Raw genomic sequence first — 19,937 nt, 5'->3', positions numbered from 1 at the left:
ATAATTCAAATAAACAGCTGAGATATTAACGAAAGAGAGGGAAACCAAAGAGAGCCTCTCTTCTGCAGATTGGACCTTTAGATATGTTTGGCCTGAAATACCAGTACCCCATCAGTTTAATTATTAATTTTTTGGTAAATTTGTCGATAAAATGAAATTTTCTACCCCGATCCCACATTAAATTTTATCTGGAACGACTCAATCACTAAAATACGAAATGGGATTTCACAAAACTTAACCTCACTTTAGGAGGCCAATAAATCAATAATAAAAAATATAGATAGTAGAGTAAACATAGATCCACAGAGAAACAGACGTAACACTTAGAACAAAATTCATTAAAAAAACATCGTCACGAAAACGTAATCGCCCAATGCTAAACGCACTGTGTTTGGCCGGGCCGCCACTAGATGGCGGTAGTGAGCAAACGTCAAACAGGAGCAAAAACGATGCCAGCGCCGCGAGTGGTCGATCGACCTACTACTGAATGTTTGGGAAGATTCAAATATTACGTCCATCGTTTTTCGGGATTTCTAGACCCCCCCTCCCCCCTCTGTCACGCACTTTTCCTATACCCAATACACGTACTGTCACACTTTTCTAGACCCCCCCCCCTCCCCCAAATGTTGGACGTAATTTTTGAACGTTCCCTTTGAATCAACCGTTAAAAAGGTGATCGATGGGAAGCAATGAGAGTGTGACGTCTGTTTCTCTGTGATAGATCCGCGTGAGATGAATCCGTTGTATCCAAACGAACTGTCAAAATCTGTATCCAAACGAGCATGACGTCACGATTTGGCTAACATCAATGGAGCTCATGACGTCATATTCAATCGTCGCACTCTTGAAAATTACTACTTACACGCTTGAAACATTTGAGTCAGCGGTGTCCGCGGATCTATGTTTACTCTACTATCTATAATAAAAAATATTCAAATTTAATTTCCTTTAGTCTCATAAAAATCCACTTTACCCTACACCCTCATATTTTAGCTCTTGATGTTTTGCGAAGAGCAAATATCTATGGTCCACTGCACGAATTTATGCTGGCCTGCTTACTCTCAAGAAAAATTTGACGTTTGAGCGGTGCCAACACCTCTCAAACGTCAAATTTCGTGTGAGAGTAAGCAGGCCAGTTGAAATTCGTGCAGTGATCCATGCTCGCAGATATGTTGCTGTCAACAGTTTCTTTGTTTACGACCGTTTGCCAGCATAAATTCTCAGGCATTACTGGAAATTGTTTCGTTCCTAGTGCGTAAAGATTCTGTGTGCATCTGTAGAGAGCTGAAGTGCGTTGTGTTTTATATTGCAAAGTTTTCAAATAAAGTCCTTATTATCCGCATCCTCAAGGTAAGCAGGATTCTCATTTGTAGCGGAACAGTTAGTGCATCGTCAGGTTTGCCCTGCTTTCCTGCTGCTTCGTTGTAATTGTAATTGTAATTTATTAATTATACGAAAGCCTGGCAGTTATTGAACTATAAATCAGGTCAAGGAAAAACAAATAGGATAATAAATGGTTACATTGGAAGATTACTAGTAGCTTCGTTGAGCTGTGCATGGATGCAGTCAGTGCAGTGACGCGTTTTTGTTTTTCGATTTCCCTTCAGCCCAGCAGCAGCTGATTCCGTAAACAACGAAAACGGGACAACAGTTTATGCGTCTCTCGTATGAGTTGGTGCTTGGATGGGGGAACGAACTATCTGGTGGTTTTTGCTAGCAAAGACGACGATCCGAAGTGGGTGTGCTTCGACAAATCAGTTTAGAGGAAATAGTCATGGAAGGTGCAGCAGAAGCTGAACCGGATACCTCCGGAGGATCATCTAACCTGTTCGAGGATGATCCAGTAAGGTTCGTCACGAGGACCAATACGGAAGGCATCGAGAGTACCGCTTCCTTAAGTGGAGAAGCAGCGGACGAGGTCATGGAGGAGGAACATCTGGATGAAGACATGTATGGTTCAGCGGATTTGGTTCCCGTAGAAGAAGTACAAGAAGATGGCCCAGCTGGGGATGAACCAGAAGTTATGTTTATCAACCAGCCGACCATCAATATGGAGATTGACTTGGCTCGAATTCAGCAGCCAGGATTCCTTTCGCCTGTGGTGATACTGAACAGCAGTTTGATGGTGGAACCTGTACCGGAAGCCCAGGCAACCATTGAAATATTGCACGAAACCGATGATGACCAGGGAGAAGAGGATGAGGCGAGCAGAGCTGCCGTAACGGCTGCCATGATGGAGGGTCCAATAGTGCTGATCGAGGATACCATGCGGATGGGCGGCCATGGCCCGGAGCCCCAAGCGGGACCGTCTACCAATCGAAGTCTGCCCGACACGCCAAGAAGCCGTGAGTACTGTGTTGCATTACTTTAACACGTTCATTCTTGATGTATACTTATCCGTTATCAATTTGATACTTATCTTTTCAATTTGCTTACATAAGACAGTGGTTATCAAGCTACGAAGCGCAGGTCGCAGTAATGTAAAGCGATTCAAACATTTATTTCACAGTTTTGCGAAGTGGGATTTGCCTAAGTTATGCTGTTTTTTGTTTTTACAGTTTTGCACACCTTTCATCCTTGCTTTGATCACTCTTGTCAGCTTACCAGAAAGGCCGTTTTCGTCCATAATATTCCATTTCTCTGTGCGGTCGATACTGTCGTTTGCGGCCTTGTCGATTAACAGATTATGTGTTGTTACCTGGTATTCACGCCATTTCTGGAGGATTTAATTGCCCTAAGGTGAAGATCTGGTCCCTTACACAGCGTAACAAAAATTAACTTTTTGTCTGTCTCAAGAGCAAACTTATGTGTCTCCGAAGGATTTTGGGCCGCTGCATCCGAATCCGAGCTCAGATTTGCTCTAACACGTCACAATTTTGTAGCTATACCTCAATTTATAGGGCAAAATATGCGATTTTGGACTTTTTTGACTGCAAGCCATTAAGCAAGGAAATATTTTTTTAAGCAATCAAAAGGTTAATTGGTCAAATAACATCTAAATTAACGACTCATGCAAAATATTTCGTTTTACCAAATCGAATTTGATAGTTTTAAGCGATTTATGTTAGGTACGATATTTCCCATACAAGCCACCCTCCAAAAGTTGCATGCAAGTTTTCATATTAACATAAAATGCTTAAATCTATCAAATTTGATTAGGTAAAACGAAATATTTTGCATTAGTCGTTAATTTGGATGTTAATGGACTAATTAACCTTTTGATTGCTTAAAAAAAAATTTCCTTGCTTAATGGCTTGCAGTCAAAAAAGCCCAAAATCGCATATTTTGCCCTATAAATTGAGGTATAGCTCAAAATTGTGACGTGTTAGAGCAAATCTGAGCCCGGATTCGGATTCAGCGGCCCAAAATCCTTCGGAGACACATAAGTTTGCTCTTGAGACAAAAAAATGTTGCGCTGTGTTATCGATCGGCCGTCGATGTAGCCGGCTTGATAACATCCTACGAACTCATTCGTCAGTGGTGGCAGACGGCGGAAGGTAATCTGGGATAAGACTTTGTAGGTGGCACTCTAAATGGTGATCGCTCTGAAGCACTCATATTCCACATGGTCTCCTGTCTTGTGAATGGGGCAGATTACCCATTCTTACCACTCCTCCCGTAGCTGTGCGGTTTTCCAGATCTTGATTATTATGACGGTGCAGGCAGGTGGCCAACTTTTCTAGACCCATCTCGATTAGTTCAGCTGTGATACTGCCCTTATCTGCTGTTTCGTTGCGTTTGAGCTGGTGAACGGCATCCTTAACTTCTCTCTCAGCTTGGGAGCTTAGCTCAGGGTTGCTGCCGGAATTTTTCTTGGAATTTCACCAAAATTACTATCGGAAAACTTTCGGGAATTCGTGGTGGGATTCCTCCAGGACTTCCTCGTGGTATTCCTACAGGAATATCACTTGCTGTTGCTCTTTTGTTTTATTTTGGAATTTCTGCATAATTTTTTCTAGAACTTCTTGCTGAGAATTCTCCTGGAATTCATGCTAGATTTTGTATAATCATTTCTTCTTGGATTCCTCCATGAAACGCTTCAATATTCTCCATAAACTTTTTTTTTCAGAAATTTTTACGTACAGTTCTCCAGGAATTTCATCTGGAATCCTAACAAGGAATTTTTTCAGTGATTTTAATAGAAGTTCCTGCAATGATTCTTCAGGGAATCATTCTAGAAATGTCTTTAGGGATTTATATCTGTGGAGTTTAGGATTTCTCTGGGAAGGAATCACCCCTCACGTGCAGCACACACAACTTACCCAGGCTGACGTTGGTTCGCAAGTGGCAAGAGTGAACACGGTTGGGTGACGCCTGGAGTTGTTGCTACGCAAGCAGGGATGCTGACATTGTCTGCTTGACAGTTCGCATCACATTCAAATGCGCTATATCGCCTGCTGTGATCATTCTCTTTATCACAGCTTTATTCAGTACATCTTATATCTCACATCCTTCTTCTACTCTAAAGAAGTTTTACACATTTTTAACATAAAATTGAATTTCCGTATCTCAATTGGGTTCTTTAGGGGTATCAGGATTATTTCATAATCGGATTCTCCGTCCAAAAAATAGTCGAGATCCAAAATTTCATTATTTTTGGAGTCCGGGAACTATTTTTAAAATTCATTTAAAGTTTGTATGAGGAATTTTTTTTGTTCGGGTCGAACTGTCACTTTATCGATTGAACTGTCATTCTATCCACGAAAATTAAAACTGTTTTGTTAATTTAACCATCAAAACAAAGGTATTGGAATCCAATAAAATCACGTTTTACTCAGAAAAATGAGCTCTTTCGATTAGGCTATAGAAAATAGCAATATTTTATTCACTAAACAACCCAATTTGGAGTATTTACTTACAACCATTCAACATAATTAACTGTTATATTACATCGTCACATACGTTGCAGCTGCTTCCATGGCTGCCGAATACAGTTCTCATTGTGAGGTACCATTCTGACTATGCTGCTGCTACTTTGTTTTCCAAAAAGGTCGAACATTTTAGTACTTAATTGTAGGAATGATGTTTTCCGACGAGCAATGGTAGCTTGCACAGTGACGTCATCATTATCTATCTCTTTTTTTTTTCTTGTTCGGGGTCGCTCGATACAGCCCAATGAGAGTCTAATGGAGGTGTGGAAGAGATACTTTGTGTGCGTGAGATCCGTGTTTGGTGCAAAACATGTCACTACTACAAGCAAAGCGAGCTCCCATAAGAACGCGTGTCAAATAGTGACGTCACTATTTGTGTTTACATTTTTCTTTGCTTACTAATACATAGCCATCTCTTCTTCTTCCCCACCTGTAATATACTCTCATTGGATACAGCCGTCCTTGCTCTCAAAATAGTTTTGAGGGCAATGCTTAAAAATCATATGTGATTTTGTTGAAGTTTTGTTTGTAATGCAAGCCTCTATATTTGTAATATTTAAGAAAATTACCGCTTTGATGATTCTGAAAAAAAAATCTTGCTCTTTGAGTCTTTATTCAATCTTCTACCCGAATTCATCCCATTTCTCCGTCGTTTAAATTCGAGATATCTGATAAAATACATCATATATAATCTATACATCTATCTATAGATAAAGAGAATAAAGCATTGTCATTCATTGAAACACTAGCCACAGAAAACAAACTGCTCAACATAATCCTTCTTTTGGCTAGCCGACATTGACCAAAGTCCAAATAAAGTCGTAGCACTCGGGCTTGGACTGGGTACCAACTCTAGTACTGCATTTAGTCCCCGGTACCCAAGTTTGACGTTTGGCTGACTACCTTAATTCTATATACTTTGCGTCGTAGTAGCCGACGATAAAGTAGTAGCTTACGAAAACATGTCAAGCTTCAATTTCAAAGTTCAAAAGGAAAACCGAAACGACTTGTCTCACCAGACTGCCGCAGCTCAAGCAGCAGTTTTCAAAGCATACATGGCACTTTGTAAGGTACATATAATATTAGAACAATATCTACCAGCTCTAAATTGTGATCTAATTTGTTTTTTTAGAGCGAAACGCAACCCGACCGTGGCCGACTTGAACAAGGATACTTGAGTACTTGGTAGAAGAGGGCAAGAATCAAGTCTGAGTTCAAAATAAACTTTTATAAATTTTACTTCATTATGTTTTATTTTCATTATCGTTAAATTTTATGAAGACTTCTGACCGAAGGTACTCCTTTACGGTACTGAAAACTGGTTTATGCTGGATAGGAGATCGTTGTAGCCATATATATATTTATTCACAAACGGTTATGACGACAGCGGTTACAATTTAGCGTCAGTTCGGCTATACGTTCTCCCTGGTTGTTTCTGCATGCAAGAGAATTATGCCGGAAACGGAGCGAGGTATCGAGTCCCAGCCAGCTGAAGATTTACCGCGTTATAAGAAAGACGATTGAAAGATTGCAGCAAATCGAAGGCCTAGACGCACCCATTCCTTTCAACATCGTTCCAAATTGAAGCATCAGTGATAGGACAATTTAGGCAGTTTTTAATCCGAATCCATCAGTTTTAAAATCCTTCGAGCATTCCTAAAATGAAACGAAGGATAGTAAAAGGCGCACACCACGAAATTTGATTTTGATACGCCAACATTTTTCATGTTTACACTTGGATAAACAAACTGCTGATTGCTGATAGCAACAATAACGGAGTACTAGATATCCAATTTGGAGTGAAATGCAAGGTAATGTTCATTGCAGGTATTATACATTTTTGCTCTAGTACTCCATGAGCCCCGAAATTTTACACCAATGTATGGGACATGAACGACTTTATTTGGACTTTGGACATTGACGACACCTTTTGATAAACGATAGGTATATTGTAACCATTCGATCCCACATTTGCACGAATCAAAACTACGGGATTTTTCTAATATTTTTTTTTCGTACATTGCTAAGATTTATCGGCCACGACAAACAACACGATGTAAGCTTCAGACTCGACATTTGCACGAAAGAAAACAACGCGATCTTGCTAACCTAGTTTTTCGTCAGCGGACATTGCCGGGACTGTCCCTCCACGGCAAGCTACACGCTGTAAGCTTCCGATCCGAAATTTGCGCGAAGCAAAACAACGGGATCTTTCTAATCTAGCTTTTCGTCAGCGGACATTGTCGGAATTCTTCCTCCACGGCAAACAACATGCTGTAAGCTTCCGATCCGACATTTGCACAATGCAAAACAACAGGATCTTTCTAACCTTGCTTTTCGGCAGCGGACATTGCCGGAGGTTTCCCCCACGGCAAACAACACGCTGTAAGCATTCGATCCGACATTTGCACGATGCAAAACAACAGGATCTTTCTAACCTTGCTTTTCGGCAGCGGACATTGCCGGAGGTTTCCCCCACGGCAAACAACACGCTGTAAGCATTCGATCCGACATTTGCACGATGCAAAACAACAGGATCTTTCTAACCTTGCTTTTCGGCAGCGGACATTGCCTGAGGTTTTCCCCCACGGCAAACAACACGCTGTAAGCATTCGATCCGACATTTGCACGATGCAAAACAACAGGATCTTTCTAACCTTGCTTTTCGGCAGCGGACATTGCCGGAGGTTTCCCCCCACGGCAAACAACACGCTGTAAGCATTCGATCCGACATTTGCACGATGCAAAACAACAGGATCTTTCTAACCTTGCTTTTCGGCAGCGGACATTGCCGGAGGTTTCCCCCCACGGCAAAGAACACGCTGTAAGCATTCGATCCGACATTTGCACGATGCAAAACAACAGGATCTTTCTAACCTTGCTTTTCGGCAGCGGACATTGCCTGAGGTTTCCCCCACGGCAAACAACACGCTGTAAGCATTCGATCCGACATTTGCACGATGCAAAACAACAGGATCTTTCTAACCTTGCTTTTCGGCAGCGGACATTGCCTGAGGTTTTCCCCCACGGCAAACAACACGCTGTAAGCATTCGATCCGACATTTGCACGATGCAAAACAACAGGATCTTTCTAACCTTGCTTTTCGGCAGCGGACATTGCCGGAGGTTTTCCCCCACGGCAAACAACACGTTGTAAGCACAACATAACAGAATCACTATAGCTTTTCCTTACCAGTTACTGCTGCTGGTTTATTTTGCTCGTGTTTTATTTCTTCCTTGTGCTTGGTCCAAGCACAAAAAATCATCCGGAAGCATGCACCACCCGGAGCCCACGATGAATATCACACCACATTTTTCACTTTTTTTTTTTCACTTTCGCATGCAAATTGAAGAGTGATTCCTCCCAGCAAAATAATAAATTGGTTCGATTTTTTTTTCGCGATTAAACGAAAAACTGGCAGGAATTCGCCAATGTGGAGTTTAGGATTTCTCTGGGAAGGAATCACCCCTCACGTGCAGCACACACAACTTACCCAGGCTGACGTTGGTTCGCAAGTGGCAAGAGTGAACACGGTTGGGTGACGCCTGGAGTTGTTGCTACGCAAGCGGGGATGCTGACATTGTCTGCTTGACAGTTCGCATCACATTCAAATGCGCTATATCGCCTGCTGTGATCATTCTCTTTATCACAGCTTTATTCAGTACATCTTATATCTCACAATATCCACTAACAAAACAGTTGCTACTATACAGTACAATTCGAAATGGTGACAAATCCACAAACCAGCAGCGCATTGAAGGCCGTTATGCGATACCATTTCAGCTAGAAGCTGTAATAAAGAAACTGTGGGTATACCAACACGACTTGTCGGATGTAAACTTTATTGTCAAAACAAACATTAAGCGGGATATATAGCTGCTTCACAAATACTTTACAGCTATTCATCTCTGTGCTGTGAAATTATTAGGGATGTTTTTATTGCACTTCAATCCAACTCCGAAAGATTTGTCGGAAGATGTGAAAATCGAATAAGATTCCCAGTCAATAAAACAGCTGCTTTTATACAGCTTCACATGCTTTTACAGCAAGATGAAGTTGAGTAAGGTTACTTGTGGCACAATTATGAAGCCTTGTCTAGAGTAAAACAAAACGGGTCATTTTCTATGCTATTTATATATAGCAGTGTGGCAGCGAGGGCATCATCGGGACCAGTGATGCCTGAGTTCGATTCCAAATAGCGGCAAGTACTTTTATTATTCAATTTTAAAAGCGATAATTCCAGTTACACATGTATTGCGTCACGGTATCCATAACCTAATTATCTTTAATCGATTAATTTGGGGATGCCGTATAACTATTATCTAACAACTGTGAAAAGACTGAAAAAGCGACTTCTCAAGATGTTATTCAGTTAGTGGTTACATAGGAGCCGAAAAAAGAGCTATAACTTGGTGGCATAGAAGCTGCTTCGCACAGCATATACTTCATTGGTATAGGGATTGCATAGAAACTTTCGTCCATATGTACAACACAGTAACTCAGCATCAAGCTGTATTGAGATCGCTTTGTTGACGTTTACATTCACAATAAATGTTGGTTGGGTTATTTCCTATTAGTGTAAAACTCGTTTTTCAAAAAAAAAACGTTCAAGATACATTTGGAATCTGATTTTAAAATCAGCACCGTATTATGTATGAAAAATGTTGGTCCTTTGTTTCACTTTGTGAAATAGTGTAAAGATAGAGCATTTGTGCAAAACAAACATAAAAACCCAGATTAATCCACTTAGTGGTGATAGTGCCTTTCTCGTTGAATATGTACTAATAATCTTTCCGTCGACGCAATAAATCCTGCCTTAGAGTCAGTGATCAGCCCCAAAATTTGGGGCCCAAACCTCTGTGCTTTGGTAACGGACGAGAAGGAGGAAATGCTCATAACAGCCATCTGGGACTGTACCACCTACGAATTTCTGAATTATGAGAATATTTTATTTAGAAATTCAAGGCCATCATCGAATTGGGGCACTTATTCCTAAGTTATGTTCAACGTATGGGCAGAGCCAAAAGTATCAGACCTTTTAGTCGACTGCTTGATAATCTTCACTGGAGGCTGATTCATACCAAGCTGACAATTACTAGTCAGGATTTAACTTTTTCACAGATCATTTTGACAAAGTTTAATCTGCACACTTTATGCTATATTTTGTTATCATTGGCTACAAGATCCATGTAAAATTCGTTATGTAGTAAGTTGAATTGCCAATGTTATATCACATTCAAATATAAACCACATTACAGAGCTCGATCTCCAGTCGCATCAAAATTTTGCGCAGTACTTTTAGACGCAAATAAAGATTTCAAGAAATGTTCGGGGCTGATGCGCTTAAATTTTAATTTTTCCCGTTGACCCATCCTACTGTAAATTTACGTCTCAGGAATCTAAAATTGTGTGATTTAATGAGATCGCTTTAGTTTTTTTTAGGTTTTTGGTTCTCTTACACATATCCATCGCTTGCATTGATTTAGTTCACTTTCGTAATTCCGCTGAAGCACCCAACGCTGCTTCTGCAACACCACCGGTAGCCTCTTATGTAGTCTCAGTCTATTTTGTATTGATTCCGGAACACTACCTTATGTTCACTAGTTTATGAAAACTGTTAATCAGGTTACCCGGATTTAAAAACACTACCGGTGGTAACATCTGTGGACTGTGCCTATTTTCTTATTATCCACGCATCAGGTTACTGACAAAAAAGCGATTTGATACCGCAAGCATGGGTTTGATCCACTTTTATATATGCCCATTTCCAGTGGGACACACATTTTTACATTTGACCAATTCCGGCGGGACACCTGAAACCGGTTGTGGAACGTAATCTCAGCTGATTTTCTTAATAACCGTTCATCAGCATATCGAAAAAACCGCGATTTGATGAAGCGCATGCATGGAGTTCGGTTCCCTTCTACATTTGACCACATCCGGAGGGACACCGGGAACCGATTCCGGGACACTACTAGTTCTCCCAAGCATGGTCTGGGATATTTTTTTCTTTGTAACCGTTCATCAGGATACCTTAAATGCCATTTGATGTGTCGCAAATATTTTTGTGGTTTGTTTTTGCATTCGGCCACTTTCAGCGAGACACCTCGAAGCGATTCCGGAACACTATCCGTAGTTTCTAATGTGCGCTTAGCTTATTTTCTTGCTGATCGTACAAGTTATCGAAAAGGCTGCGATTTGATTTGTCGCATGTATGAATTAGGCCACTTCCGGTGGGACATCAGGAACCGGTTCCGGGATGCTATCAGTTCAGATATGATCCGAAACCGGTTCCGTAACACTACCGGTCAGATATAGTGCACGACTATTTTCCTATTTACCGTTAATCAGGTTATAGAAAAAGCTGCGATTTGATGTGTCGCATGCATGGGTTTGATTCACTTTTATATTTGGCCACTCCCGGCGGGATACCCGGAACCGGTTCCGGAACACTACCAGATCAGATATCAGAGACTATTTTCTTGTTTACCAATCATCAGGTTACTGAAAAAGCGGTGATTTGATGTGTCGCATACATGGGTTTGTTTCACTTTTATATTTGGCAACTTCCAGCGGGACACCCGGAACCGGTTCTGGAACACTACCGGTTCAGATATAGTCTGCGACTATTTTCCTGCTTACCGTTCATCAGATGAACGAAAATGCCGTGGTTTGATGTGTCGCATGCATGGGTTTGTTGCAATTTCATATCTGGTCCTTTCCTGGGGTACCGGTCCGGAGCACCTAAATGGGTATAACTCCGGAACGGCTGGACCGATTCAAACCATTTTCAATAGGAAACAATGGGACAATATTCCGCGTCGATTGAAACCTAAAGCATTGAAATCGGATGATATTTACTATCCAAAAGTGAGGTGACATTTTTGTACACATACACACATACACACGCACACACACATACATACATACACACACACACATACACACACACACATACACACACACAGACATCATCTCAACTCGTCGAACTGAATCGATTGGTATATAAGACTTGGCCCTCCGGGGGTTCTATCAAGATTTCATTTTTGGAGTAAACATATAGCCTTTCGGTACACCTTGGTGTACGAGAAAGGCAAAAACTAGTAAATTTGCGTTTTATTACGTTATAGGGTTAGAGATGCACCAGCCACGGGCTGAAAGTCCCTTTAATAAAGATAATTTTAAAATATCTGATATCAAATCCGATATCGATAAGACAAATCCGATATCGAACTATTCTCCCAAACCGATATCGATAGTATCGTTAAATACTATCTCATCATAGTCGTATTCTCATTGGTCTGGTACGTTTGGCTTAAGGGACGTTTATATTTATTGGTTGTTGATATTTTACGGTGATTTAACGTTTGTTATTAATGTTTTTTTATCTGTATTACCGATATTTTTAGCCTAAGGCTAGTTGGTCGGCGTTAAGTCAGAGAGGACCATGTGTCTTTTACCTAATTTCTAGAAAAACGACTTTTAGGTTTGCAACTCTATAAGTTTTGAGTTTTTCAACAAATGTTTTTGAATTTTTGCCATAAATCTTAATAACTATTCATCAAAGCATCGCTCTGTATTGATCGCAAAAAAACGTGAAAAAAAGCTTGAAACCGAGAAATTGCTTAGAAATTGATTGTACTTAGTCCACTCTGACTGAACGTTTTTTGGAAAATCTACAACCAACTACAGTTCACACTCAAGTTTGTACATATTTGATGAAAAAATAATGCACAAGTAGGATAACAGTTAATAGGATAGATGTATATTGTGAGCAGAAAGTTTGAAATTTGATATTTCTGTTATTACACTGTTGATTACCATTTTCAATTTTTATGTTCAGTCAGAGTGGACCAAGTACAACAGTTCAATATCACATGAAAGGTAGTCAATTAATGAGCTATTTAAGAATTCTTAATTTGAACATTCAATAGTTAACAACTTTGAACGTATTTTCATAGTTCGGTACGTTTTTGGAATATTGTAGTTACACAGTTCATAATAATTTATTCAGAAGACTGGCCTTTTTCAAAAATTCGTTCAGACAGAGTGAACCAAGTACACAAATCTTAAATAACTGGTAAAATCAATTTCTTCATAAAACGGGTATTGGTACATTTTTACACGATGCCCCACAGCTACTAAACAAACATATTTTGATTTGGAAAGGATTACGAAGAATAAGGTAATTTCAACTTTTTTTGTTAGAGACACATGGTCCACTGCACGCGAATTGCCACTATTTGCTTCAACACGGTGATCTGTAAAATACGATACTGACCATAATAAAAATGGATTTTCACGTGCTTTCTTGATCAATAATCATCAGAAAATGCGTTAGGGAGTCATACGATTTGGATACGTATTATATTTTGATGATAAACTAGTTTGATTATTGGATTTTAACCAATACATATTTTTTCAATTCTCTTGACATCAAGCATTTGGTCCACTCTGACTGCACACTATTATCGATTTTCGCAGTTCAATCAAAAGAAAATTGTGCTATAACTATCGTTAATTGTAACATTAAGAAAATCGGGTGAATGTTCCAAGTAGCTAAAGTAATTCTTAATCAAATGCCTTAAAAATCCAGTTTTCGTCAATTTTGTTACTTGGTCCCCTCTGACTTAACGCCGACCAGTTCATCTCGGGATCCACACTTCACTTCCCTTCCGAAGGACATTTTGTGAGTTTTTCGGAAGTGGGATTTGATCCCAAGTCCTCGGCATAATAGTCTAGTGTTCTAACCATCACACCAGGTCCGCTCACTCTTGTTAATAATGTTGTTATTAGAACTGCTATTATCGAAACGCAAAACAGTTTTTGCTTTCATAAATTCGACATTTTTCGGAAAGAAAATTAGTTTTCTTTTGTACGTAGGCTGTTTATTATCGGGGCAAGCAATTTGGATTCCGATAATGGTTCTTTCCTTAAAATCATTCTTGTCTGTTTATTGTTTCGCGAGAAATTAATGCATTTTAGTGTATTATCCTTTATTAAATCATTCTTCGTTTTTGACCTCTGAGTATGTTCATTATTCACTGATAATCAGTTTATACCAAACGTCCATTATGCCAAACGACCAGAATGCCAAATATCCTTATGCCAAACGTTCTTATTCCAAACGTAGCAGACCCTTTCTCATGGTTATAATAAATAAAATAGTTCAGTTGCATAGTATACATTTTTATTGAAAAATGATGTAATGTTCAACCCTGAGCTTGGATTGCATTTTCCAGGTAGGTTTGATTGTTAGCATATGCCCGTTTTGCTTTGCAGTAGTGATTGGAGTAGCTGGAAGTGTAAAGCACTGTTTCGTGTTCAAGAGAAATCGCTCAAGAAACTTCTTTACCGATTCCTGGGCCTGGCAGAAAGTTTTTACAATGACTTCCATTTGAATTATTGTTTCTTCGCAACTCCGTACTGCGACCGAAGAAAATCAGTTTCTTGAGCGATTCAGGCAAGGAATTTCCCATGCATCAAGATAGGCTGGGAAATTCCTTTTGAACTGCAAGCAGCCCAAGCTATGACAAACAGTTCTGTAAACAACCTCAAGTAACCATTAGCACGATTTTTCGCTTTTTTTTGGCATACAGAACTATGGTACGGCCAATAAAGAGCATATCAGCCCCTTATTGGCAATATATCGACACGCAAGGTGAAATAAGTATTTTATGCAATTCAGTATTATAATTTCAGTTTTATCTGACTCATTTCAGTATAATAATGACCTACTTTTCCGTACAGGCTCATTATGCAACTGAAATGAGTTGCATAATGAAAAATAGTTGCATAATGTTCATAATGCAACTCATTTGGGTTGCATTATGAACATTATGCAACTCAAATGGGTTGCATTATGAAAAAAACATTGCATAAAATTTTGTATGCGACTCGTTGCAAAACTCGATTTTTTCAGCACTCGTAGTACAACTCGTGCTGAAAAAATCATCTTTTTGCAACTCATTGCATAAATAACTATTATGGTTACTTGGGTCAGAATTTGAAGTTTTCTGATGTAGTGATACTACAGTATGTAGCTGGTAACAACTTTATGGCAAATGGATCACTGCGTTTCATTATATCTGTCGACATAATGATCATTTACCATGTTTTAGATTTGGTATTCAAACTTCACTACATGCTTTTTTTAAAGACTATCAACTTTTTATCTCCCTTTACAGGTAAACGTCGTCGAACGTTGACTCCTCAGAAACCCCCTGCACCGCCGGCAAGTGCCGATCCGCAGTACGACGACGATGACGATGGAACGATCTGTTCGATTTGCCTTGACAGCTGGACCCTGACCGGGGAACATCGACTGGTATCGCTCAAATGTGGCCACCTGTTCGGGTACATGTGCATCAAACGCTGGTTGCAGGACAATCCGGTGCAGAGCCGTTCGTGTGCCACCTGTAAGACGAAGGCTCATTTGCGGGATATCCGACATTTGTACGCCAAAGCGGTGAAAGCCATCGACAACTCCGAGGAAATGAGGCTACGCCACCAGGTGGAAGAGGAGAAGATGAAGGTGAGCAAGTTGGCTGTGGAGCTGCAAGTGGCCAGTATGGAGCTGGAACTGCAGAGGACCTTGGCCAACGAGATGCGGTTGAAGTTGAAGGACTACGAACAGCGGGGAGAACTACGGACGAACGCTTCCCTGCTGGGAGAGGTTGCTAGTGTTTCCAAAGCGATGCGCAACTACAAAATTGCCCTGGACAAAACGATCGATCTGTGTCGAGAACCGGGCTGTAGGGTAATGGCCTACGGAAGTAAACGACACCATCTGTTGATCTCGCAAAAATCCACTCAGAATCTCTTCCCCGGCTATTCGATTAAGTTCGTAGACATACCAACATTCCAGCATTCGTCGGTGCTTCACATATCCGGGAAGATGATCCGGGACATCACCATCGACGTGGAGGATGATCTGTTTACGGCCGCTACTAGCGAGCGTTGCGTAAAATTATTTTCGTTTAATAGTCGCTCGGTTGTGACCTTTACGCCGTCAGATGCGAATGTGTGGTCCTGTGCCTTTGACTCGGAAAGGAGTAAGTTTCTGTATTTGGGAACTCAATCTGGTGCTGTTTACGTATACGACATTCGGAACAGCAGTCAGTTCGTAGAGGAGTTCCGGACTGAAGGCGACTGCTCGCCCATTATCAATATTTGCCCTGTTTCGTCCAGCAGTTCGATTCCCTTCGGCGGCTTCCTCGTATGTAAGCTGACTTCCTGCTGGTTCTTCGAATACACTGCTGCTCAAAGGGTCGAGTCTACCCGACTGAACGTGGACGGTCCATTTACTGCCATGAACTATTGCGAAAAGACTGGCTACATTATGATTACCACTCGCCCAAGCAGCCGCCATGCGAGAGCTCGTTACATTCTGGCAAGCCTCGTTAAGCTGGACTCGATATGCGCGCTGCATATCATTCACACCATCGCGGGTTCTTCGGTTGAGCCCAACATGGTCCGCAGTGCCCAGATAAGCTTGGACAAGAACAATACTCTGGTAGCGGCCTACCTGCAGGACGATCGCCAACTGGCAACCTGGAGCGCCAGCAAGGGCAACGAACGTGTGCAGAGTCTTCCGGTGTCCGAAGTCCTCTGGGATCTCTGCCCAATCTACGAAGCGAACCAGACTTTCCTGGCAGCACTGTCTGACAGCAAGTGCCGCGTGTATAGGGCCTATTCCGAGTAGTGCCGATCGGCGGAGGGACAACAAGAGTAAGTACAAGAAAATGCGCGACATTGTGTTGTTGAGTTTTATAAAAATGCGGTGCGTGAAACGGTGAACTTTCGAAGCGTTTTCCAGTTTTTGTTCGCTTGTGATTGTCCGCGTATTATTATACAGATAGTCTTCACAAAAATGAAAATTACCAAATCCATAATGACCACTGTTGCTAGGTTAGTTGAGTGATTTTTTATGCTAAATTGCATTCGTACAAATAAAAGCCATTAATACGAATATCGTTCAAAATTTTATTAGATGACAGCATTAATAGAAAATTTCGTAATAAAATATACGATTTTGTAAATAAAATATGTTTGAGAATTTGAGCTACTTTTCTTATTACAAATTAATTGAACTCTAATATTTATCAAAATTTGCGTTGATGTCTTCGAGCTTCTATATAATTTGAAATATCTAAAAAGACTTCCGACTTACCTTAATCATAACTTAGGCTTAAGTCTTTATTTTCATTGAATCAAAGTTTCTGAACGAAAATGTTGGACGCAATTTCACGTTACAGAACGACGAACATGCTTCTCAAAGTTTATAAAGCTTCAAAAATTTTCCTTTTTAATTTTGAATGGTTTCAAAATTCCAAAAGAATAAAAACTCTGGTGCTTTTTGTTGTCTGAAATATCTAAATTCATAAGTTGTTATAGGTATATAAGCTGAATTAAAACAATAAAGCAAATAAAATCAATGGTAGTCAGAAATATGGTAGGTCAGAGGTTAATGCCATCGTATATCGCATACCTTTTTCTCCTTGGAGTAACGTCCTAACACTTCCACATTTTTAACTGAGTCTTTGTCTGCCAATGATCTTTTTGCACTAGTATATCGTTTGGCAGACACGAATGCACTGCATGTCCAAGAAAATATAAAAAAATATTACAAAAGTTCTTGCAAACAATTTGGTGATTGTGCTAATGTAATTCACGATGTAATAAAATACGCGATACAAGATGAAACACAACGCTTATATAGTTCTTACTAATTAAAAAAGAACCCTAAATTTACCTCTTTAGGTAGACCGGTTTCGGGCTCGTATCGCGTATTTTTTAGAAAAGTACTTGGACTGACCGAGACTCGAACCTGTCATCATATTCGTGCTGGATTCACGGCCGACATACCCATTTTCTAGGGTTCTTGTAATGCGATGGTTCTTCCAACGCATGGATTGGAATTGTAATGAAATCGAATTCGGTCTTTTATTTTGGGGCGTAACTAGGTATGTTTTGAAGCATGTATAACTTTTTGCAAAAAAGATTTGGAAATCATATTTCACACATAGTGGGGCAGAAGTTGGAATTGTGGGGCAAGAGTTCGAGTCATGTGGCAACTTTAAGTAAAATCCTGAAATTCTGCAAAATGTACATATTATCTCTAAAAATGATGGAATTAGTGAGAAAATTTGATCAAAGTTGAAAAAATGTTATTTTATCTGAATTTGGCTGAAAACTACTCATTTTTGGTGTAGTAAACTTAACCTTGGGTAAAATCCAGATCGAACTTTAAATTGTATTCCAGTTCCAACATCAAATATTAATTGGTTTCAAGTATTCCTATTAGGGTGAGAAATCAAAATTTGAACTAGTCAAAATGTAATCTTAATTTGAACTATTTTGAAATTCATTGAAATGACGTACTTTTTGGGCAAATATTGTCCCGAAAAAGATGTTAAACAGTTTTCCGTAATATAATCTGATAACATAAGCATTAAAAGCAGTGAAAAAAAGCGTTTTCGCCATCGAAAATAAGCAATTGAAAATTCACTGTGATTTCACCTATTTCCCCCCAGAGAAAGCCCATTTTCGGTGCACCCATACAGCTCATGCATTGCTTCACACGCAATAAGTGAATACGTCAAATGAATGCTTATTTATCGTAGAATCGACCAACCGAATAATATTCCGCATTATTTGTCATAAAATTATCAAATTTAACCCTCTCTTTCCCATGGTAGCACAGGTGATCCACTACTTTGCACTGTTCATACAAATAGAGGAAAAGTTAGATCATTTCCATTTTTTCGTCAGATGTTTATATACGTTTAATGAACTATTATGCCAAGTTTGGTCAAAATTTCTCTGCTCGTTTTTGTTCGAGAGCTAAATGATTTAGCGAAAGTCGGTATTTTTTCTATATTAATTCAAACAATATTTGAATATTCAATATTCCGAAACATAAACATTATTTTCAACGGAAAAAAATACTAGCATGCCCTACAGTATGTATATTAGCACAATAAAATACCGTTTCATGAACAAGTTGACGATAAAACACTAATTTTATGAACAAACATGTGGATCATCAGTGATCCATTGGGAACATAACGACATTTTTATCCTTCCTGATCTAACCTGCTCCTTGTTAGCATGTTTGTTTACATCCAAGACATTTGCCATTATTAATAGTGTTTCATGTAAAAATGTCATTGTTTCATATAATGTAATCTATTTAGCGCCGACAATAAGTCGTAGATTAATCCAGGAGGTATCAGAAGGCCGGCTCCAGAGGCACGTTATCCTCCATTTGGGACATTTGTGCCATCGCCAAAATAACAGCCTATTTCATCATCTAATAATAAGAGGAAGGAAAAAGGATTTGGATGGGGATAGGGACAGGTAGGGAAATAGGAAAAATACCCTGGAAGAGGGTACTAACGCACAAGCGTACCACAATGGGTTCAAACAGCGCCCTGAAAAGGGCACTGTAATAACGCATAAAGCGAAAGAGAGCCTATAGCTCTTTACCACAGCGGGTTAAGAATAACAGAATATCCTGAAGATTCAGGTTTCTGAAGTCAGTTTCACTTAATAAGTGTTTACCGAATACTCGGAAACGCAGTTGCGCGAAAACTGGACAGTTACATATCAAATGATACGAAGTTCCATAATCGGATTCACAGCTATCACAGGCAAATGAATCAGCTTGCTGAATATTCGCCATGTGATAGCTGGGGTTACGTACAAAAGGCTGAAACACGAAAGGCTGAAATAACAAAAGGCTGAATTACGAAAGGCTGAATCACAAAAGGCTGAAAATGTCAAAAGGCTGAAATAACATAAGACTGAAATAATGATTCGACTAGTTTTCAAACGGCGAGCGTAAAGGCAACACTAACATCACAGACAAACAGACATAACACTCTAATTATTCATATCGTACACTGATATAATAATCTTTATGAAAATTTGCTAGTTGGACGACCACTTAGCCCTGACACTTGCATTGGGTTTGCTTGAGTTTGACATTTGACGCACACTACCGTTCATTGGTTGATGGTTCATTGGACGAACATGCTTCCGTTACTATGTTCGAAATCGGA

General features: G+C 39.9%; 1 protein-coding gene and 1 long non-coding RNA gene across 2 annotated transcripts; both read left to right on the top strand.

Moving 5' to 3' along the window:
- Positions 1-1,187: 1,187 nt before the first annotated feature.
- LOC115267621 (E3 ubiquitin-protein ligase RFWD3-like) lies at positions 1,188-16,843 on the top strand. Its single transcript, XM_029874764.2, has 3 exons — positions 1,188-1,350; positions 1,608-2,345; positions 15,060-16,843. Exons 2-3 carry the CDS (start codon positions 1,775-1,777, stop codon positions 16,574-16,576), a joined length of 2,088 nt encoding a protein of 695 aa, XP_029730624.1. The 5' UTR covers positions 1,188-1,350; positions 1,608-1,774; the 3' UTR covers positions 16,577-16,843.
- LOC134287202 (uncharacterized) lies at positions 5,806-6,110 on the top strand. The gene is made up of 2 exons (XR_009997112.1): positions 5,806-5,941; positions 6,004-6,110. It is a non-coding gene; the product is annotated as an uncharacterized LOC134287202 (long non-coding RNA).
- Positions 16,844-19,937: the final 3,094 nt, after the last annotated feature.

The sequence above is a fragment of the Aedes albopictus genome, chromosome 2, assembly GCF_035046485.1.
Source record: "Aedes albopictus strain Foshan chromosome 2, AalbF5, whole genome shotgun sequence".
NCBI classification, from domain to species: Eukaryota; Metazoa; Arthropoda; class Insecta; order Diptera; family Culicidae; genus Aedes; species Aedes albopictus.
This window is presented reverse-complemented; position numbering and strand designations above follow the sequence as displayed.